The following is a 24099-nucleotide window of genomic DNA, read 5'->3' as shown; positions in this document are numbered from 1 at the left end:
GAGAACGGTGGATCGGAAATATATGCAGTTATCTTCTGGATGCCACGAGATCACACCACCATATATGATGCTGGAATATATGTTAGGTTTTCCACCTAAAATTCAGTATCATTATATGTGTGACAATATAAAGATTCATCATAGTTGTTATCACATTTTGTTGATAACTCCACGTATAATAGGCACATTTGTTGACAAGTCTATACATTGATTATATGTTTCTAAATTCAAACAATGATCATAATTGCTGATAAATCCATACATCAGTCATATCTGTTGATCAATCCATCCATCAGTCATATTTGTTGATAAATCCATACATAAGTCATATCTGTTGATAAATCCATACATCAGTCATATCTGTTGATACATCCATACATCAGTCATATCTGTTGATAAATCCGTACATCAGTCATATACATCAGTCATATATGTTGATATAATCCATGCATTTGTATATATGTTGAAACAATCCATGCATTTGTCATGTCTGTTGATACAATCCATGCATTTGTCATATCCGGCCACAAAAAATATCAGTTCAGATTTTTCGTTGACTAACCAAGGTTTGAACGTATCCGTTGAGGAATGACAACATTTTTCATTGTGGGTCTTGTTATTAAGCAATATATGTTTTTATTTATAAAAAAAGATATAATTTCCTTTATATTGTCGTCCATTCGATTGGGTTTCGTTCATAACTGTGTTGAATTTTCATCACCAAGTGCAGTTACAGAGCCTCTTCTCTTTCTATTTGAATACTAAAAAATCTAGGCCAACCATAGATTTTTCCATTTTATTTTTAGTGGTTCCGTCGGAATCTTGAAATAAATTTTTCCTTATTTAAATTGCTATGGATTTCTGCTGCAACACTTAAAGATTCTGACAATTTTGTTTCAGCAACAGTATTTGTTACACATTGCCTAATTGTGTTATATTTAAATATAGTCATTTCTAGAGATGACTTTTCATCATTCTTAGTCCATTTATTTCATATTCTTTTACAATTCACTAATTCCAAAAACGTTTGAAAGTGCGAATAATGAGCCCTTTGCCCTTTTCAGTTTCTATCAAACACGATGTAATCATGTCGTATGATGAAAAGGTAAAACCACGATATGTCACGAAGATTCGTTTAGACTGGCGAGGTGAAGAAGTTTTATAAGAAGAACCAACCTACTGGACCAGGATTACGCTTCAAAGATACGTGAATCTAATGCATATTTTAGTCAAAAGGTAGGCGTGAAGAAAACCGCGAAGTCTGTAGTAGACGAGATACATTTTAGTCAAAAGGTAGGCATGAAGGAACCCGTGAAGTCTGCAGTAGACAAGAGACATTTTAGTCAAAAGGTAGGCATGAAGGAACCCGTGAAGTCTGCAGTAGACAAAGAGACATTTTAGTCAAAAGGTAGGCATGAAGGAAGCCGTGAAGTCTGCAGTAGACAAGAGACATTTTAGTCAAAAGGTAGGCTTGAAGGAAGCCGTGAAGTCTGCAGTAGACAAGAGACATTTTAGTGAAAAGGTAGGCATGAAGGAAACCGTGAAGCCTCCAGTAGACAAGAGACATTTTAGTCAAACGGTAGGAATGAAAGAAGCTGTGAAGTATGCAGTAGACAAAAGACAGGAAAGTCTTACGGACAAAATACCAGACCATTAACATAGTCTGCGTTTAGAGGCATCTATGAAACTTACGCGTGCAGATATTTTGATAGACTACTAGGACGTTTTCCCAAATGTAGTATTTCTTGCATACATTGTTTCAAAAGATGGACCATGGGCCGATTTCTCAATATTTCGACGAGTATTCAGTAGAAAGAACTTGAAAATGTCACAGAGGTGCGACAGTATTTAGGTATATACCTACTATATTCATCTTGTCAAAGATTTCGCAAAGATGTCAAAAGTTTTGTTTGATTTTACCAATCAAGGATTGCAATCTGTTTTGGAAACCAGCAAAATAGAAGTAACATTAACAAGTACCAGGTATTTGGAAATGAATGGAAACATGGGAGAAGTCGTAACAAATCTGAATACGTTAACGTCATATTAAAGGGGATTGACTTAGATTTAAATACATTTATTACATGTACATACAAGATTGAATTTAAGCGTAAAATGTATTGATCAAAAACTTGACAACGTATCAGGAGCTAAAAACTAGTGCACATTTTTCAGAAAAGGACGAATATTTTATTGCATCGTAAGTTATGTAAAACTGTTCAGTCTTACGCATGAGGGTACAGATGTCATCAATGCACTGCTTAAGGATCGCAAAATAAAGTTCATGTCAAAGTACTAAAGAACAATTTGCAGATACCTCCGAATCAATGTTGTAACACGTACACTGAAATTCATGTTGACGTTATTCTTTAATCTAGCACACATGCAATTAGATCAAAGTACAAACACTCAAAGGAGGAATCTCTTAATAAACCTAGAAACTATCAGCTGTAATGGGTCCCCTCTGAGGACAATGTAAATTTATCATTGCGCAGTGGAACCCTATAGAGACAATGGAAATTTGACATTAGTGATGATTATGGGAAATGAAGTTAGGCTAGATGTGTCTGTTTAGGGACAATGGGAATTTAACATTACGGAATTTAACATGATAATTCCCAAATTCGTTTAGAAATCTAGGAACAGATGGGTCTGTATTGTGAGGATGTGAATGTAACTATCACTAGAAATAGTTTTGATCTTTCGTACAGATGGGTCTGTCTGGGAACAAGGGGAACTGCAACGTTAAAATCACATCTATTATTCAACACGTACCGATCTATTAGCCAACACTTAATAATCCACTATCAAACAACATTCGTTTTTAAATTTTAAGTTTCTATTGTAACCCACTTGACACTCGGGCCTCTCCCTCCCCCCTCCCCCCCCCCCCCCCGGCTAAGTTTTTATTTGGTCTAGCTGAAATTATTAGGCCAACATTTCCTTTCTTTTACAAGAAATAAATAAAATAAAAATCTTTCCCACCCACCCAGCACCGGCCTTGGCAAACGCGGTTCTTGATTTGGATCATTTTGGCACCCACCCACCGCGCCCTGGATTTACGCGCGGGGCTTCCTGTGAGTACGGCATTTGGAAATAAAGTTTTATGTGATATTGAACTTAAATTTTCTTCCATCGCGTTAAAATTACTGTTTATGGATAGATATATTTTTTTTATAAATTACTAACGCGTTGGGTCCATGTGAGAGCGGGTCCCGATTAAACCAAATAAGTCCAATCGGCCTAAGACCGGCCATGCACCCACTCGACACTATTTAAACGGACTGTCTCTAATGAAGTTGTGCAGAAATGTCCAGTGTTTAACGTAGGTAGTGATCTACTTTCACTGTCCGTGCAGTTGATACAGTACCTTCAACAACTGCATTCTCAGAATTAGACACGTCATCGGAAACGTGTAGGTACGGACAAAAATTAAGTTCTCTTGCATGTATGTATGTATGTATGTATGTGCGCGCGCCTGTATTCGTTTAATATTTCCGGTCTATTCACTATATGTATCAATTTAAAATCTACCACTGGATGGGAATTGTTCGGTGCAATGGCATTTTAAATTGGTAAGGGACTGTCTCTCATTGGACGCTTTCTTACTTCATATTTTATTGTATCGTCTTTGCTAGCCAAACATCGTGGACCCACTTCATTCGATGTGGAATGATATGGATAGACGTGGACCCACTTCTTTAGGTGTGGATATACGTGGACCCACTTCCTTCGGTGTGGAATGATGTTGATAGACGTGGACCCACTTCCTACTGTGTGGAATGATTTGGATAGAAGTGGACCCACTTCCTACTGTGTGGAATGATGTTGATAGACGTGGACCCACTTCCTTCGGTGTGGAATGATGCTGATAGACGTGGACCCACTTTCTACTGTGTGGAATGATGTTGATAGACGGACCCACTTCCTTCGGTGTGGAATGGTTTGGATAGACGACACTTGGCCAGCTACTATATATGAAGCGCTCGCAAGAATCTAAAATCAGTGAATGTCTGTATATGTGACATTTATTGGCTCTTTTCTCGCAGATAACTGTCATCATATAAGTATTTTTGGTTTAGGATTTGAATCATTGTATCATGACTTTTGAGGAGAAACTACGATTGACTATGTCACTATACCAGTTTCTCTGATACGAATATTAGGTTATATGGTGTGACCTGCTTGACGAAGGAAACAGTCAGGAACGCTGACTCTTGTGACAGTTACCATTAAAATTTAATGGTTTAGGACTTTTAATGTAGTTTTGACATCTTTAGTCATATCGCTACGATGTCTGCAGCAGCCCCGAATGGCCGAGTGGTCTAAAGCGCTCACTGTTACGGATCACTGCCATCTCACCTCTGTCTGCGTGGGTTTGAGTCTCGGGCTTGGTCAACATGGGTACGTGAGAAAGCTTGCCAGTAGCTTCTCGTGGATCGGTGGTTCTTCCGGGGTTTTCCCGGGTTCTCCCTCCACCATTTATACTGGCCGTCATGTATAGCTTATCTTGTGCTGAAAATGGCGTTAAACCCTACAACAACAACAACAACAGTGTCTGCAGTGTAGCAGTTTATAGTGATGTCTAGCACTGGTGCATCATGTAGAACCATGTCCCACCCAGACCTAACACTATTTTCTTAATGCTGAGTCTTTTATATGACTCGGCCAGGTTTCGAACCCGCGCCCTCCCGCATTAGAGGCAGACGCTCTAACCACTTAGGCCACTGGAGCAGGAAAAGAAATAAAAAGAACGCGGATGGTGAATAAAAATAAATTGACGGATCCCTCGAAACCATGAAAACTCGTCACGCTCTGATCTAAAAAATATAGTGGTCACAGTGGAACAAGATGAATAAAATAAGAACTTGCATTTAAATAAGTGTAGATGTTTGAGTCTTACATATATTAAAAGTTGAAATCGAAAGGCATGAATTAATACTCCATGGTTTTAGGACAAAGAAAACTAGTTGGTCATCTCAGACACCATTGCTACATCGATTTTATGATAATATACTTAGAACCCACTGTGCTACCAATTGCCATACCACATAACAAGACTCTCCACTTGCTAAAACAAAACTTCCTGCTCCCCTAATACTCGAGGCATCTTATGATTTTGTATCACTAAACAACTACGACTGTCAACATTAAATGCACAAACTTCAATACAAGGAGAACTTGTGTAGTAAATGTAAAATAAAAATATACATCCTGACACTAAGAAATCCAGTCCATTTACTGAGCAATCGTTACCTGTGCGGACATTCAAAGAATTGAACTACTTTTAGCTATCTGGTTAATTGTACAAGGAGAAACACAGGTTGCAAACCCGATAGGAGGTATCCATGTTAAGGCCGGTTATAAATAAACTTGACTTAGAAGTTGTGGGAGAAGAGACAGAAGCAGAAATACTAGAAGCTGAGGATAGTAGCATTGTACAAAAGAACTAATGAGATTACATCCCGGAATAAGTTATGTCAGATTAACTCCACAGAGACTAGAACGATACGATAATATAGACTGAATATAACGTAGGTAGATATAGAATGTTGTATTCTTGCCATTACATTTTCAGCTTTGTGACTTTAACTTGTACCTTACTTGTTTAGGGAGTGATCTATGCCTTATTTGTTTACGTGTTTTAATTCTGTAGACTTACTATAACGAAAAGATAGCTTGTTTCGGCTCCATCCTCCGTTTTTTTCTTCTTTAAATGTGATTGGCAATAAGTCAGACCGTCAAAACTGGGAGGGTCTGTATCTTTGCTATCTTTTTAAAACGCTGATTGCATGATCTAGTGGTTCATTAAAAGCCAGATTTGTCAAGCTTGTGTGATTGAACACGAATGAGAATTGTTCCATCCCGTATCTTGTGATGTTACAGAGTGGAAATTCGTTCATAGGTTATTGCATGAAAGTCATATACAATCCATTCTGTTTGTAGAAGGAATTCCTCGCAAAGACGATGATATCGTGTCTGTTTTTGTTCAAACACACCCTGTCATCTTCGATGACAGATTAGGCGAGGAAAAAAAAGTCACAAGGTATCTACTATAAGCAGTGCGGTTAAATGTAGCTGTATATTGTTCTCAGATTTCCACTTTTCTAATACTACAAAAACAATGCCTGATGTGGCGAACGTGTTCTTAAATTGAAAAGTTATTATTGTACCAACTGTTTATACTGTTTTGCGTCATTGAAAAATAGAAATTGTATCAAGGAAATAAACAATTGTGAATCATTTTACTCAACAGCTACACTGGTTATCTTCGTCCCAGTCCGTCGTTGAAACATAACTAGCAGCTTCACTAACGCCAGTCACAGCAACACCTAATCCAGTCCTCTTTTGAAACATTTGTAAAATCTTACCGGCACAATGTGTGACTTCTTGGAGACCAGAACCATGGAACTATGAATGACCACTTTTCTAGCTATAGTTTAATCGCTGTTTCCTAGCAACTCATTACTCTGTTCCACGGCCAAATTAGCTCAAGCCGTTCAATTGGATGGATCACGAGGCTCATTGAGTAATGACTTTGATAGGTATCAGTCACTAGACTCAAGTCCTGAAAATCACTGACGGGCAGAACACTCTTATCGTCGATATCCTCAGACTAGAAGAATCTGTTATAACTTCTGACGACGAAGGAGGAAGCACGTATCACTTTCACGAAAATTCTTCTTACATGCTCGTTATCTCTCTGTCAGTCAATCGTATTCTGTCAATGTCAATATTCGTATAAAATGAGATCGTGGACAACATTTTAATTTCTCCAGAAGAAACACCGTAGTTAAACTACGTTTTCTAGTGATTGTAACAGATGTATGTTGTTTACCGAGTCGCTCTATATAGAGGATATTTTTTAAGGAGTTATGATGTATATTGTATACCGACGAATCGCTCTATATAGAGGATATTTTTTAGGAGGTATGCCTGAGAATGAGATAGACAAGGTCACTACGACGTAAAGAGAAGACACTGTACTATAGTTTAAAACGATGATGAGATCTACCCGTCCTGGGTATCATTTCAGCTGTCCATGACGACAACCAACTTCCCTTTGCAGGGCCACTCACATCTCATTGAAAAGAAATATTAATCTTTCTATGACACGGAGAGATACAAAGTAGATTTCATCCAAGAAAACATTTAGCTGAAAACACAGTGAGACGGATCTGCATATAAACAAACAATAAATGACACGAATGACATTAAAATGTTGCGAATGTTTTAAAAGCATTATTGGTTCAAAGGGAATGTGTTTCTTAATTCAGCAATAGCAGATCAATTTCAGGATGGATTAAATAAACTGAGAGATCCTGAGAAAAAAAAAACTAATCGGTTGGAACCAATATTTAACGTAAGACAACATACTGAAATACTTTATGATTAAAACAATCAGACTTTAAAATTAATGAAAAAATGATTGAGTCAAAATGGAGCTCAACATTAAATGATGGATAAATCACAATTCTTATATTTTTAATAATATATTTGTTATAGTTAGGGTTCTATGAGTCCCAGGATTACGGAGTCTGTCAATGTGAAAACTATCTGCAAGCATTACGTGTTTGTTGCACATGTATGACATAATTTGAATAATAATGAAATGTTAACTGGTACAAAAGCACATCAATAGAGCTAGACAGGTACATAGACCACGATTATCAATATGTTTTTGGAGATAAAATTCAACGTATCATCTCCATTCCAACATGGAATCAATAATGAACTGATATCTTTTTTGAACCATATTAATTTATGATCCCTACTTTTTGTCCTCCGTTATACTACCTGTAACTCATTGAAACACAACTTTGTTTGACAAAGCACTGTTGGAATAGACGTTTAAGGCAGTCGAAGTGTTGCACCAAGGATGAATATATTTTCTCTCGTCTAAAATAAAGTAGGAAGTTATTTTTAATTTATTGTACACTGTAATTGTCATTGTTTTAATTTCGAGTAAAATATAAAGTAAGGCTTGTCATTAAAATGTTTACATTTGGGTCACCTCTAGTACTTCCTTGTTACTTGTGATCAGTAGTCTGAAGGTTGTTTGCTTTAATAGACGGATTCCCTTTGCTACAAAGTCTTATGTTATTAGTATTGCACTGGGTTATTTCAATCAGATAACGTGTTGTTTTCTCGCAGTATTTTTGCGTTTCTCCTTTTGTTGTACGGAAGCTTCGAGAATTGAAAAAAATGTCATCTAGCACTCCACTTTCTCTTTTAGTGTATATTACATGCATGACAGTTGTGGAGCGGGTTTCCCACAAAATTAATGATGTCACTTAAATTACGAATGATTATGTTTATGTACAGAAAAATCAAGTATTAACTATTTTTAACAATTTCAAGTCTCAACGCCTGTCGTCCGCTTCTATATAGTTTAGAAAATGCGTACCCTGCAATTGCTACAGTTCAGAATAGGTGTCTGTGTGTGCCTCTCTGTCTTTCTTTCTGTACTTATGCATCTAAATTTGGGTTGATTGATGGAATAACTCCTCCACTGTTCCACTAATTATGTACAGTGGCTAATCTGTAATTGTCAGAAACACTAGTCAAATACGCATATTTTAAAACATTTTATTTTCTCATGATTATTTTCTTATCTTCTCTATTCTATACATTAAATTCTCTCACCGATTTGTAGTAAATAAATGAATAAAAAGAGAAAAAATAGTATGTTATGTTAATCACCAACTCAACATATTTATAAGAAGCAGCAAAAACATAAGCGTTTGAGTAAGATTCATATGTTCATAATAAATAAGAACAAAACTATGAGAACGTTGATCGATATATGCCTGGGGATAAGTGTCAGGATATATAGTCTGTGGAATATAATGAAACCATTGTCCTCATTGTCTCGAAGGTACATACGAAAGTTTTGTTTCATTGCACATATTATATGCTGATATTATTGTTCATTTATTTTCGAAATTAATTTTCTTGTTCCTCTTGTCCTCCTTTGTATTTTGTATTTGCTCTTTATTGGTGCAATCGCTCTGAAAACTGTTTTCTTGTTTGCAGTGTCGCGATTACCTAATAATGCATTTTCTAAAACAGGAAATTATAGTCTTAATCATCTGGAATCCAACTAGGGTCCGTTTGTGCGATTGTCTTAGCCAGCCTTATATGTTGAAAGGAGGAAGACCCGTGTTGCTTGTGAGACAAATGGTCTGAAGTTCAGGACACTGGAAGTAAAAATATTGACTGGCTGATTTTCGTCCTACACTGACCATATCTTTCCTACACTAAAATAGACTGAGCTCCACTTTGAAATAATGGGTCATTTGGCAAAGGCTATATCAATATGCGAGCATATGATGCAAAATTAATGACGGAGCGTTGTTTTTTTTCAACAATCCGTCAATAACATTTTTAAATCATGTTTGAAATCAATTCTATTAGTTTTGCATTGTTGCTAATGTGCAATGGCAAACGATAATTAAGTTCTCATATTCTTGACTTCCTCACAGGGTAAACAATGGACGATACCAGAGGAACCATTTACATATCAACCGAAACAAAACAAGCTGTTGTTACAATTATAGCGAAATTACAAAATATTGTATTTGTTTAACAAACTTGGGTATTTTATATTTATTACATTTGCACCTAACCTATTTAAATGGAATTTCTATATTTTATTTATTTAATTGAAAATTGTTTCCCATTCAAGCTTACCTGAACTACAGTGCCGCTTATAGAACTGTGACACTGGGTTTCCGATTTACACGGTCGACTCGTACGGCTCCTCGATAACACTGTTAAAGGAATAGGGAACGTACATGTTGGTTTTATATTATTTGATTGCCTGTGGTGCAAAATTATATTGTATCTTATTCCCGTACACCGTTCTCAGGCCCTTTAGTTACTACAAGGAAATATTTCGGTTATCCCCGCAAGTGCCTTGAAAGATAATTAGATACGTATCACGTGGCCGGTAGTGACGTCATAGGATCTATTGCTACCACCCAACCGAACTAGCTACGAAGATTGCTAGCGTGATTCAGATAATTTCTTTTCCCTTTTGCGTCTTGGAAAATTGCGAGAACGACATCCCCGACTTCTCAGTAAGCGTGGACATTTTACCGTATCAGTTTGAGCCACTTTTGAAGACTAACAACGAAGAGGGTAGTGATGACACGTCATGTTCTTCGAATGATGAGGATATTTTGCCGAGTGAAGAAGGACGACTCAAGAACACACAATGGTTTGTACCGATTTATAGCATGCATTTCATATAAAAAAAAAAATGAGCAGAACGCACGTTACATTTCATTAAAAGAAATTGGAACTTTGTCAACTCCTGTGTGTATAAATCTGTTAGTTTTGGTGGACCCAAATTTCGATAATCCTCCCTCGATTGCCCGAAACTTTTAAATTATACCGATAGTGCGAGTTATCAAAGTAGATGCTTGTAAAGCTGTATTCTAGTGTTTATGTCTTGCTAAATAAAACATTTTCGATATTAAGTAGCAAAGTTTTCATAATTTTTAAAGCAATGAAAGCCATATGTAGATTTTGTAAATTTATAATTGCTGCATTGTTTCAGAGCACTGATTCTAGTGGAAATAATGATGTGCAGTACACTGTAAACAGATTTTTTTGTTGTTCATTATTTTAAACTTCAACTACGTTTACTCCTTCACACAGTGAAGTATATGTTTTCTTTTTCAAATAAAGAACAAAAGCCCACACAGAATACATGACTATGATAACGAATGTCAGTACACACCAAAGATTAACTCCTTCTGTAATCTATAAACACAAAAATCACAGGTCAAACGATATCATAAGTTGCACTGAATATTAACCTATTAAATACAATTCGACTCATAATATCACATTGACTTGATAATGCTTACTCTAAATTTTGAAAGGCAACATACTGAGAACTAATGTTGTTTTGTCAAACTTTATTTCAAATGCAGAATCAACATGCTATTTCTAATCCGCATCTTTCCTTTTCACTATTTCTAATCCGCATCTTTCCTTTTCAATGCTTATAAAAGGTTGAAAGTGATTTTTAAACATTCTTGAATGGTCAAAATTATGTTGTGCTCTTTCCTTACAGGTGTGATTGTGGATATTGCCAAATGATGAACTCAGCAATTGAGTGCTTATGCTGAGAAGAGGTAGAGGTAATTTGAGAAAAAGAAGGGTGACCTGACATGTATAACCCTCCATGAAAGTTTCATTGCAAACTGCTTAAACAGACATGTGCTGGAAGTATCCCTGGATGAATACCTGGAACATCATAGACCTTTGGATGATAAAGAACCAATACATGAGTAATTTTTCCAATCTTATACAAATTTCTTTAAAGTTCCTGTTTAATCAGATTTTCCTACACTTGTGACAATGTTTGGGACACATTTTACAAAACAAACTATTTGCAAGATTTTCTTACTTCAAAGTGTTTTCATCTTACAACTCATGGAGGCAACATTTATTGCAGAGGGATGCATTCCATTATGATGTTCAAGCTGTGATGGTCTTGAACTTATGAAAAGAACACAGTTTTTAAGAACAAAATGTAGCTTTCTCTTTTAAAGACTTTACCATTTTCTCTTGTCTTTTCTTTGGAATGATATCTAAACTTTTTTTTACATTATACAGCCTGGATTGTGCTCATGTGCCATTAAGATTATATATATATATATATATATATACATATACGCTTGTTTTGAGAAAAGAATAGCAGGTTTGTTATAAATTCTAATAACAATCATGACAACAAATATTTTTTGCTTATCAACTAGGTTTAATGAGTCTTCAAGAACACAATAAACAAACAACAAATAGAACAATTTTATAATGATATGAGTCATTTCACGTGTATGATGTCTTGTATCAAATCTATATGTATTCAAAGAAGATTAATAATTTGAAGAAAAAAAATAAACATATCCAGCGTAATTCACCTGAAGTACTAAAAGTACAATTCAGCATGATTTACCAAAGAAGAAATAACTAACTCTTGTATGAATTTACTCTTACAGGCATTCTATATTTATTTTCAGAACATACAGGCATATAGCATATCGGCGTTTTGTCACATGGATTTGGCATCGACTAGGCAGACACAGCTGTAAAGTGCTTCCATCCTGTGTTGTTTCAAAAATCAGAGAAACTTTTCCCTCAGAGGAATATGTTGGCTTCAGATATGCTGCACCATAAAAATTCTAGGATTTCATAAAGCGTAATTTGTGCTGCATGATGAGTTCATCTTTTGAAAATTGTTTGTATGGTGCTGTGAGTGGTGGTGGATACTGAGATGCCCCTTTCATGAACATGTATGCTTCTGTGTATGTAGGCAAGTCCTGCCTCAAGTCCAGCAATGCCTGCTTCAGGAGTGCAATGTAACCTTAAAGAATAAAAATGCACCAAGATATGAAATCAATAAACTTTTTTAATTTTGAACTGTTATATTTTCCTAACGATAGAATAACCTGTGTCCCAACATAATGAACTTTAATAAAATTTATTCCATGAACTATAAATGTATTTAATTATTTTATTTACATTTCAGATTTTACTAGAGATTACTTTATTTCTTCGAATTACTTGCAGTGCTGGATTACACATTAAGCACACTAAGGGCATGTTTAAGGCACCAGCCCAACAAGGGCACCAGAAAAAATTCAAATTTAGAATAATCCCACAATATAAATAGCACTGTGTTTCCCAACCATATATATATATATATATATATGTACACACACCCACATAAAAATCTCTGATTATAAAAAATTGTGATAAAATTGTGGCCAAATCTCATTCTCGTTTGGTTATACCGGTAGCTCACGTGTGTACACAGCTAGTATCAGTAACTGGATATTGAAATAGAGCAATGTAAGCATATGTATACTTTTCTATACACATTCTAATTGTAAACATACCATCCTTCAACCACTGTCTTTCTTCCAAAATGGGACCATGTTCACATTTGCAGAAGATGGTAGAATGGTCCGCGTGCTTGTTTGTGATGTGGTTCATCAGTGATTCCCATTTGGCAACTTTAAGTTTACCATTGTCCTCACAAAAAGCTGCAACCCAGTAGGCATGGTTCACTGTAGACTTGATCCACGGTCGAATCAATTCACCATCTTTCTTTTTTGCAGCTGCCTCCAGCTTCTTGGAGATGCCTGAAAATGAAAAAGCATGCATTCAAACAAAGGCATAATTTTGCATGAGAATAGCATCCGTAAGAAAATGACAATGTTTTCAATTAAATTCAATTATGTACCTTTTGCCAAGTGCCATATATCAAAATAGTGTTTCATATCTGCTCGCTGCTCTCTCATATATTTCTGCACCATTCTGTGCCGATCTGTAACAAGGACTTTAATGGTCAAACCATGATCATTAATAATGTGATTCAATCCTCTCTTCAGACCTTCAATCTCCATATGTATGGACCCTTTAACTTTGTTGCACTTAAATAGAAAGAAAATGAACAATTTGCAAAGTTGATTAATTGTTTTTAACAGCACTTTCAAGGATACAAAAGGCAGGTGGCATTGGCTAGCTTTTGCAGGTATTAAAATTTGCTGAGCAGTCTAAATATGTATCTCTGACAATTTCAAAACAACAAGTCTAGTTCCCAGTAACCTAACAATCACTTAACATTTAATTGATCTAATTGCATTATCTTGAGGTAGTTCAACTTGATAAAATTTGATACAGCTATGTTATCTAAGTACAGACTATAATACAAAAGTATAATATTCTGGTAAAACATAACCAACCAACCAAATCAACATTTAGTGCTAGCTATACACAATTGAAATTTGGTATGCTAGTGGAATAACCAATGTTAAAAAGACCTTGACAATTGAGTAATTCTGCTCAAAGTTAAATGCTGTCTTTCTGCCTCCCTCTTTCATGTGCCAATTTAAAAGTTGTATACAATATAATAATGACATTCACATAACGCTCTAATGACAACCATATATTGTACCTGCACTAGCTGGATGTCAAGTACTTTCTTGGCCTCCAAATCCATCAAAGTATAAGCCCCATATTTGGCTGAAAACCCAGGGGAATCACAACGAGCATCACCTCCACATATTATTTGCTTTCCAGTGTGCTCTTCAATTAAGGAAGCTTGTTGTTTCTCCCATACCACTTCAACTGCAGGTACAATATAAGATGTTTGTAGCTTTGCAAATGTACGTTTACTGAAACTTTGCATATTCATTGCCTCGAATAGGAGCAAAGCTTTTGCACAGTTGATACCTGAGAAAAATATTGCTCCTGCAGTAAACATATTACTCCATGGCATTCTTCCATCACAGGGCTGACTTTTCCATTCTGGAATGTGCCCATTGACACAAACTGAATTTGTTGTGATCATTGTTCCTCGAGAAAATTTCACAAACGTCTGGGAGGGCAAACAACATGACCTACACACACACTCGTCAATTCTGCCAAAGAAGACTCAGACACCAGAAACTGTTGCTGATCTTCTGGTTTTGCATCTTTATCAAGCTTATAGTTCATGTGCATATCTTCAAAGTCACTGTTATCATCACTGTCCTCTCCATCATCAGTATCTGAATGTGGTTCATATTCTGAATCGTGGTATGTATCAGGATCAGTGTCGTCCTCACTGCTTGGTTCAGTTTCATTATCTGAATCCTCTGTTGGTTTTAGGAGCTCACACTGAATTGCTGTTGATCTTGTTGCAGTTCGAACCTGAATTCTGCGAGTCCTCCTTGTGGGATCTAATTTAGCCTGAACTTTCACACTTCGTGTTAGTTTTTGTGGTTGGGCCTGAGGACTTGGTACGAAAGCTGGTATGCTGAGTTCAGCATCATCTACCTCTACCAGAGCACATGCACTTGCAGGTGTATCAAGCACATAAGTTGCATTGTAACTTTGCATTGCTTGATGCAGAACCTGAAGGAAAAAAAAACTAGTATTGACAAGAAAAAGCATTTGTAGTATGTATGTAGTATCTTTGAAACATTTGAGTAGTCACATGGCAACAACTGATTCATTACATTTATGGCCACACAAAAGGAGAAAAGAAAGTTGGGGGGGGGGGGGGCACAAAGAAGTTTATCCTATGTCATAGCCTAAGGCTCATATTTCTCAGGTGATAGTGAAAAACATTAAATTATGCATTCCACTATATTTTAAATACAGAGTACTGTTACTCTAACGTTAGCGTCATAAACAACTCTTTCCTATGTAAATATGTTCCAGGAATATATAGTGTACGCAATAATTCAATCTCCGCAGCACATGGGGTTGGGGTGTGGTGATAATGTTGGAGAAGCATGGGAATCTGAGATGAACAAAGCTCTATATTACGCAGATATTATTGTTTAAATACTTCAATTTCATTATGGTCACGACATTGATGGAAATTAGAGTGCATACAACATATTTATTTACCTCTGCATTCCGCCGTTTGTGATAGGCTCCTCTTACTCGTTTCGGTTTGACAGTTGTGGTGCTGCTGCCACTCGGATCTGTCGGTAGATTTTCCCCAGGCCTAGGGTAAGAATAATAAATGGTACTGCTATCGGCTTCAGTCTTGCCCTGGCATTTAAATATCCCAATTCTGCACGTCTTTCTGGATCAACTTCATATTGATCTTTTGAAAAATGAAGGCTGCAAAGTCTATGAGTTACCGGCTCAAAGTTCTCACGGCGACAGTAATGGATCCAAGCCTTTCGTCGGATTTTGTCTTTCGGAAATCGGAAAAAATTACCTGTCGAATTGTTGTTGCATCCAAACGCTGCACAGTGAGGCATTTTGGAAGATTCTTGGAAAATAAACTGGAATACAAACACTAATAAGCTGCCTACTCTCAAGCACAATTGATCAACAGGATGCTGAGCAATGGCCGATAGCTGCAAAAGATCCTGTGACGTCACGTTTATTCAGCCTCGTTTCTACTCTTGACTGCATAATGACGTTTTAGGACACCGACACCGTTACTGCACACTGACGCCTTCTTGAAGCTTTTCATGACAAATGCGATTAAGATACCCAGTACTACCAAAAGTAAGTCGTTATACTCTTATATATTACTGTTACGGCTGAGAAAAGGAATGAAGAAAGTAAATACGAAGTAACATATCAGTTTCAATGTAGGATAAGCAACTGCGCAGTTCGATTTACACTAGTCCGCTGGAGTAGCAGCGTGTCAACCATTTGTAAAAATGTGGTCTGCATCCCGCGGATGAGACGCGAAGTAATTTGAAACTTTCAATAGTAAACGTTGGATAATATACACGGGGATGTGCCATTGGTTAATTATTCCAGTTAATTGTTGTCAGAATTTCACCAAAACCAGAGGTAGATTAGAGCAAATATCGAAATTTGGATGCAAAGCTATATGCTACAAATACCTTTCTATCAGGCGTTCCCTGGTCATGTTAATACTCGTTTTACTTTCAGCAAAAACACATGATCAAACTCACCGATTTATGAAAAATATGGATTTTTAATATTAAAAAACATTGACTCTCTAACTGAAATACGATGCAGCACGAACTTACACACATACAGTCATATAGTGTTTGGTTTGTCCATATTGCGGTTTTTTTGTGTAGTAAAATTTATGATGCCTCTTATCCTTAGGGAAGCGTGGTGTCTGAATACTTGTAAATCTCTCATCTCTCTCTCTCTCTCTTTCATATATATATATATATATATATACACTACTACTCTTTTCTGTGAAATCAAGAGATGTCGTTTGTGCGGCAGGCATAACGTACTTTGGTCCGTGGATATAAATGTTAAGGAAAGAGTAAAAATTAAAGTAATTTTTTTCTATTCAACATAGTTGCTAAAGGGCACATGCTAACAATGTAACCGTTTAAATACTTTGAGGGAAAAAAGTAATGTATGCACTCGTTATTTGGCATCATTTTTTAATTTATTATTAGTGATTATTTCAAGGTATGTGCAACCGTATACTATCAGATTTTGAATTGCCAAATATTTATTTCAGCAACTGATGCAAGTGTAGTTCTTCCGTTCTTTTGACAAGTTATGTTGTTTTTTTCAAATACCAATGTCAAAAGAGTACACGATTAATTATTTTTTGATTACGTTCTCTGATACACCAATATGATCATCATGTGCTACCAAACAGACTTAAGGGACAGACTGACTATGGCATTTTTCATACCTGCTAGAACGTTATTAATAAATCACAGTTCAAGTTCGTTTTCTAAAAGTACAGTAGTTTATACCAAAAATAGTTGCCTTTTATTTCGAGCCTTTAATTTACTTTGTTCTTTAAAATATTAACATTAATTTGCTTTAACTAAAGCATATCCAATCCTGAATAGTGAATGCTGTGCAGCTTAACTGTCACCAAAAAATTTCCAGATGAAAATTATCTATCGCTATGGACTTTTACAATGGTGGCCATGTACTAAACTTGATTCAAAATAAGAGCGCGTTGAGTGGAATCGTCACAATAGAGGGCAGTACGAATTTGTTTATCAATGTGCGTAGCATTCATTGTGACATCGCAACGCGTGATATTCAATCCGGATTGTACTGGATCATACCTTCTGGCTTATTTCGTCCAAAAATGTCGACGTACTTCAACATTGATTTTGCCGTATGCACCTTTCGGGGCGTCTAAATATTGACTTTCCAAAGGAATATGGATGTATACGAATCCAAATGAAGTGAATACTTGGCACTTAAAGGTATATATAATCAAATTTTAAAACATGACACCCATTATTTAAAAAGTCGGTATCGAATGCCTACTTAATCCGTGTGACTTGTACTATAGCATTGATGACAAGTCTTTTATAATGTGAGGTTACATACTTTATATATTATTACACTATAGTGAGATTCCAGACATTAAATGAGAAATCTCTAAATTTCAACTATAGCGTCAAATATATATTTGCACCTCATTTGCTATCCCCTTAAAATAAAACATAAATCTACAAGCTTGTTGTAACGTTTATAAAAACAAGATTATTGACTTGAATATTGAAAATTTTTGGACCCTCGTACAAGAGGTGTATTTTGTCTTTTCTAGACGTGCGACAATGGAAGCGAAACGAAATCTGATCATTCCCAAATTATGGAGCATTTGACAGCATTGAACTTGGACAGCACTTAATCTGAGGGACAGTTAAAACGCTGAGGCTAATCTATTCGTCTGAGGTAAACATTTGTTAGAACCTATCGTCAGCCATTTGGTATACTTCGGCCTTGTTCATTTGACATTAGAATTCTTAATATTGCAAGTCCAATGACCAAGTAAACTTTTGTACTCTAGTTTCCTTCGGTCATTTTCCATGAGCTTCATATACAGTCCATCAATGGATATAGGCAGCATTATGTTCCAGATGTAATGGGAAAAGTCGCATGATTGCAATTTTCTATTGCCATCTCTAAAACTACACCACAATATCTATGACGTTTTCTTTCACAAGCTTCTCTGGACAATGTTTATGTGCTCTTTCCATTTGAATTGGATCACCATGAAAAATGTATTATCCTACACTTAACTGTTTTTTATAACCTCTCTCGCTTTTCGTTTTCTAAATGGCTGACTTATTGTACACATTTGTATTTAAATTTTTAGATGAATAAATGTGTTTATTATAGCTTTTTGATGCTTGTTCACGATTTCTAACTCTTGCATCAGGAAAATATTGTTGTTGCATGTTTTAGAATATGAGTATACTTAGTCAACTGTTGACACTTTCTCTTGGATGTCTTACGTAACTTGACTTCATCTCTTTGTGTACATATTTACTTGTCGGTGATATATTTGCTCACTTCTTAGGAGGGTCGTGGTTCCCTCAGTGGCGTCTATTAAGGAAAGATGTTCATAAATAGTAGCAAATGGATCATCTTTACCGGCTGTACATTACATTTCTTATACCGTTATCTGGAATGTGGCACTTGCATCATGAAAAGACTACTTCTGACTCTTCACTAACTTAGATCATCACCAACCTTGCACTTAGGCCAATTTGGTGTCTCCAATAACCTCTATAGTTAATCCGTCATACATACATACATACATACGTGTAACAGTCATTCTGCTGCTCAAAAGCTCAAAACGTATATGCATAATTTAGTTTTATACCCTGGGAATAACTGTTTGGTTTCTTCAGTACAGTTTTCACGCTTCAGGCATCGACATAATAATAAGCATGTACTTTGGTGCTCTAAAATGTCGATTTTTTTTTCATCTTATTTCCAAGGATGACACACAGAAGTAAAGAGGACTTTCAGAAAAGGATGAAGCCGTATCCCTCTCACTTTGACCTGGAGATAGAACGCGGTTTCACAAAAGATAATAGAAGAAGTATCATAAGAAAATTGGTGGATGAGATGACAACCACTGGATTTGAACTGGATGCAGAGCAGACAAGAGCATACAATTTTCTAACTTACGTCCACTGGCGTCTTCAGGAACGCAAAGAAGCAAAAATGTATCTGGAGAAAGCATTGTCAAATAATGAAGAGGATGTCATGGCACTAGCCAATCAAGCGTGGATGTTTTGGAAAGACGATAAGTTCTCTGATGCATGGCATTTTGTGGAAAAACTTGAAAAATTAAAAGATAGGAAGGATCTGATAATCATTGCAACATCCGAACAAGCATTTGCATACTCTAGGTTCGGACCAAGATATTATACGAAAGCAATCGACACGTTTAAGGAAGTTATTAAAGGAGACTGTGGATGTGAGCTTGACAAGACACACACATATTTATGGAAGTTCGGACTAGGACTTATTTTAAAGCGGCAACTTAATATGACAAATACATTTTCTTTTGACCATCTATCAAAGTATGTTGATAGCATCAATGAGGCTGTTGTTGTTCTGGATGATGTAGCAAATAATGCTAATACGGTCAGGTACCAGGCACGAGGTTGGGTTGCATTAGGGGAACTCGCGTACTCTATTCATAGCCAAGAGATGATTTCCTCTGAAGAAAAAGACTGCTTAGCAAAATTGATTTCGGGGAGGAAGCCTGACGAATTTTTTGATAAAGCAAGTACTATATGTGATAACGATATATATGTTCTTCAACGGTGCGGCAAACAGGCAAGATATTCTAAGAACTACAGAAAATCAATAGAGTTATTTCAGAAAAGTATTAAACAAAGAGGTACCTCTTTCTGTCACCATCATTTGGCAATAACACTGAGGTCTGTTCTCAACAAAGATATAGCACAATCATCACGTGGAAGTTCTCGTGGACGTAGAAGGTTAAACAGTCGAGGATATTCTTCATGTCCTGACTTTAGAGACAATCGTGGGCGATATCGGAACTTCGAAGAGGAAACAGCAAAACGACAACTTTTTGTGGCTGCAAGCGAGAATTCCAAAAGAAAAAATAATAAAGAACACATTAATAGTGGCATAAGGTCCTGTGAATCAAATGTGTCAATCTGTAATAGTATGGAGTGGAGTGGACGTATTGTAAATGCTACAAATATTACTTCTCCCGGGGCAGATGAGGATTTATTAACACAATTTGCGGCACTGACCTTTACTGGTGTGTCTTCTCCATCTCGTCATGAGACAGACAAATACCCGGAGCCTCAATTACCAGAATCAAAAAAATATAATTTTGAGCGACTGAGATCATCCTCTGGCGATCAAAGCGAGATAGCTAGGACATATTATGAGACCAGTGGACAAGAACATATTATTCGCGCATGTGAAGAAAGAAAATGCAGTCATAAATCAGGAAGGGAAAATTATCGGTACACCACTTTTGACCATGAGTATAGTAGCACACAAAATATGTCCAGAGAGACCAAAGGAACCCATAGATATGTGAACAGAGGAGGGAACACGTGGCGCATGAAAAACAGGGGTAGAGGAAGATTACCTCAGAAGAGTATATCTTTCGCAGGCACTACAACGGCATATCAAGAAACTATGTCCTACCAAAAGAATTATCGGGATGGACAAGATCAGAATAATAAATTCCGTTTACCTGTGTCATTCGAAACTCAGAACCATCAGGTCCTAAAGTTTATGAAATCACCGAAAAAAGTTCTCCCCTATTCTGTAGAGGACAATCGTGTCGAAGAAATTCTTTATCACTTGGATAAAGCAATTGAATATTCACCAGAAAACTGTAGCGCCATGTATGATAAAGGTCTTGTGTTACGATCTTTACATAGTTTGGAAGAGGCATCAGATATGTTCGGAAAAATTAAGAAAAACAAGTCATGTTCCAAATTACTTGCCGTCAGTTGTATCGAACAGCAAGCTTTATGCCTGCTAGAACTAGCCGAGACTAAACCTGAAATACGTGAAACCTTGTGGAACGACGTCAAAGAATTGTTATTTCGTGCAATTGAAAAGGCCGCCCGCATTGCTACACAGGTTCCTCACTTCCACCCGAGGGGAGCAGCATTTCCATCTCTACGTGAGATGCTTCTTGAAAACAGTAAAAATCAAGGTTCACAGAAAACAACTACATTAAAAGACTTGGCTAAGCTGTACGAGTTAGTTGGCGAGTATGGTCAGACTTTGTCTTTTTACAAAGAAATCGTCAACTTGAGTGAAGAGGCAGCCAAGGATCCAGATCTCATTTTGAAAATGGCTCAGACCTATGTTAAACAGAAAGATTTTCGAGACAGTCTTCTCTTCCTGGACCTAATTGAAGCATCGTGCACAAGATTTGCTAACGAGAACAGAAAACTCTACTTTGAAGCTTATCTGGAGGGCGCCCTATGTGCGTTGAAGCAAAGCGATGTCAAAACGGCGAGAGCAAGATTCAAAAGAACAGTCCGTTTTTGCAGCAAGAGGAAATTTTTGTCGGAGGATGATTATGAGGACTGTACGTATGATATACACATTGTGACATCGCGAGCTTCAGAAAATAATGGGGCCAGACTCTATAACCTTCTTACGCGGACATGTGGGCTAAAGGTTTCACTTGACGTCAATCAAACCGCCGAGGAACTTAAGTATGATGGTACATACGAGGGCGTAAGTGATATTATGGAACAAAGTTGTCTTGTGATAATCTTTCTTGACAGTGCCAGTCTGGTGCATGGAGAGCTGAAATACTATATCAACTTAGCTATTGCCTTGCACAATGACGACACATGTGGAACTGGAATTGTTTCCATCAGCCTCGGAGATTTTAATATTCCAAGAGAAATAAAACCGTTTCCGGTTTTTCAACAGCCGCCAGAGTTTGACTTCACAGAGAAGACAATGGATGAACAGCATCAGTGGCTCAAGGATTTCTTCTGCAAGGCTGCAGAAAAAATGCTAAAAGATGCATATGTATCGGATTCTGACTGAATAATATTATTTTATGCTAAAATATGGCCACTAAGTATATTCATGTCAGAAGAAAATATATGTTACTGACTTTGTCTCACTTTTATATTATTCTTGTAAAGTAAAAGTCATACAGGTCATGTATGCGTTCAACACCAATTATTTCAGTAATGGGTGACACTTTTTTAGAATTTGATTCTATGTACTTTTAAATGACAGTTATTTGTTTTATTTTGATCCTTATACACCCATATTCCTTTGGAAGGTCAGTATTTACACGTCCGACAAATCATTGTTAAAATATGTGGACATTTGTGGACGATATCAACCTCTTCCAACCTTCTCGAAAGGTGGGAGCTGTTAAACCACTAACACGGTCATATTGCTTACATGAGTTTGTATTTTACAGTCAATTTCGAATAATATGTTTTTACCACAACTTCAGATAATACAATTTTAGGTCTTTATTATATTAAAAATCTAATCTTAATAAATACAATAATCAATATACAAGTGAATAATTTAAAGTCATTTTGTGACAGACGTATGATGAAGTTTGCCCAGGGAAGGAATTAATAAGTTTATTATTGTTATTTATTAATCACCTCTTGCTGCGCGTGTATGCTTTTGATATTTACAGGTACAATGATATATGTGTGCTTGAAGAGATCGTATTTTAATGTTACTTGCGTGAACATTACCAATGCATCAAACGCAAAAATCCAATGAAATTTGTTTTGAAAAGAATCAGGACGAGCTTAAATAAACGCAGGTAGGTAGATATTGTTGTTTCTAAACATTTCCTGAATGAAAACCTGAACCAATTAGGAACCAATGGATACTTTAATACCTCAATGAATGAAGCCCAAGGACGAGCTTAATGAACAAATCTTACTAGAAATGAAACAGATCGATGAAGAACTGGACAAGTTGTGGGGAGAAGTGTTTGAACTACTTTGTGAAAACGATGCGATACGGAAGCAAATGGAAATGCTGGAAAAGTCAAACGAGGAAAATTGGAGAAGTTCGGGAAACTACACCCTTCAAACAAACAGCCATTAAAGAGAGGTGGGGTAGATCGAGCAAAAAATGTTTGGCTAGATGGAGTGGCGGACAGAAATATAACTGAAACTTCGAAGAAAGCGTGAAAACAGTGATAAACGTGCTGAAAATAAATAAGGAGTGACGGTGGATAACGGAGATATATGCACTACACATAGAGTATGGCCATTATATAAAAAAAAACTGCTAACGGATTTATAGCCTGTAAATTCACAAGAATGTCGTTGAAAATGGAGGTGTTACGAAGCAGGGAAAAGATTACATGCTCTCCCGTACTGATTACAGAGGGCATCACCCATGGAATTAAGTCGCGAGTGGAGAGGCCAGCAAAGCAGTCTTGTATAACATCAACATTGGGTTTTTACTGCAAAATTGTTGTAAATTCAGGAATTAAGAAACATTTAGGATTCATTTGTTATAAAATTTTGGTCAAAATCAAGAATGAACTATTTGGTAGATTTTTACTGCATATTTTCTTTTTTTTTTTTTTGTAAATTAGTCCATTAAGAAACATTTACGACACATTTGTTAGAGCATTTTGATAAATTCAAGAATGAACTATTTGGCAAAATAACTAGTAAATCAAAAGAAGAGGGAGAAAAAAAAGAAGAAATTACATTGGCTTTACTTGAACGAGACTATCATTAACATTACTATATTACTGTTTTCATATTTAAATTTTCGCCTATATCTTTAAATCAGCAAGCTAGTGACACAAAGTATCGCGAATAATTTATTCTTTAAATCTAATCTTATTAA

At 36.3% G+C, this 24099-nt stretch overlaps 4 protein-coding genes and 1 long non-coding RNA gene across 6 annotated transcripts; 2 read left to right on the top strand and 3 right to left on the bottom strand.

The window, feature by feature from the left end:
- Positions 1 to 8575: 8575 nt before the first annotated feature.
- LOC149782576 (uncharacterized) lies at positions 8576 to 10222 on the bottom strand. The gene is made up of 2 exons (XR_016414393.1): positions 9694 to 10222; positions 8576 to 9200 (listed from the first exon to the last, which is right to left on the bottom strand). It is a non-coding gene; the product is annotated as an uncharacterized LOC149782576 (long non-coding RNA).
- Positions 10223 to 11157: 935 nt separating this feature from the next.
- Positions 11158 to 12515, top strand: LOC149782575 (P2X purinoceptor 7-like; the record flags this gene model as incomplete). Its single annotated transcript, XM_089935157.1, has 2 exons — positions 11158 to 11303; positions 12036 to 12515. Coding segments are annotated over 2 exons (303 nt in total), but the record flags the coding sequence as incomplete, so codon positions are not given.
- On the bottom strand, positions 12198 to 14371 carry LOC149782574 (uncharacterized). The gene is made up of 4 exons (XM_089934032.1): positions 13976 to 14371; positions 13262 to 13451; positions 12915 to 13160; positions 12198 to 12379 (listed from the first exon to the last, which is right to left on the bottom strand). The coding sequence occupies exons 1-4, from the start codon at positions 14369 to 14371 to the stop codon at positions 12198 to 12200; spliced, it is 1014 nt and encodes a 337-aa protein (XP_089790158.1).
- A 17-nt stretch (positions 14372 to 14388) lies between these two features.
- LOC149782573 (uncharacterized) lies at positions 14389 to 15868 on the bottom strand. 2 transcript variants are annotated; one of them, XM_089934034.1, is made up of 2 exons: positions 15418 to 15868; positions 14389 to 14903 (listed from the first exon to the last, which is right to left on the bottom strand). In XM_089934034.1, exon 2 carries the CDS (start codon positions 14899 to 14901, stop codon positions 14389 to 14391), a length of 513 nt encoding a protein of 170 aa, XP_089790160.1. In that variant the 5' UTR covers positions 14902 to 14903; positions 15418 to 15868. The 2 variants fall into 2 exon arrangements, with proteins under 2 accessions (XP_089790160.1, XP_089790159.1); XM_089934033.1 differs by having other exon boundaries at positions 14389 to 14916; positions 15418 to 15867.
- A 27-nt stretch (positions 15869 to 15895) lies between these two features.
- Positions 15896 to 23059, top strand: LOC149782572 (uncharacterized). Its single transcript, XM_089934031.1, has 3 exons — positions 15896 to 16032; positions 18044 to 18171; positions 19224 to 23059. The coding sequence occupies exon 3, from the start codon at positions 19225 to 19227 to the stop codon at positions 22297 to 22299; it is 3075 nt and encodes a 1024-aa protein (XP_089790157.1). The 5' UTR covers positions 15896 to 16032; positions 18044 to 18171; position 19224; the 3' UTR covers positions 22300 to 23059.
- Positions 23060 to 24099: the final 1040 nt, after the last annotated feature.

The sequence above is a fragment of the Sinohyriopsis cumingii genome, chromosome 15 (genome assembly GCF_028554795.1).
Source record: "Sinohyriopsis cumingii isolate HCF-2022 chromosome 15, ASM2855479v2, whole genome shotgun sequence".
Classification (NCBI taxonomy): Eukaryota; Metazoa; Mollusca; class Bivalvia; order Unionida; family Unionidae; genus Sinohyriopsis; species Sinohyriopsis cumingii.
This window is presented reverse-complemented; position numbering and strand designations above follow the sequence as displayed.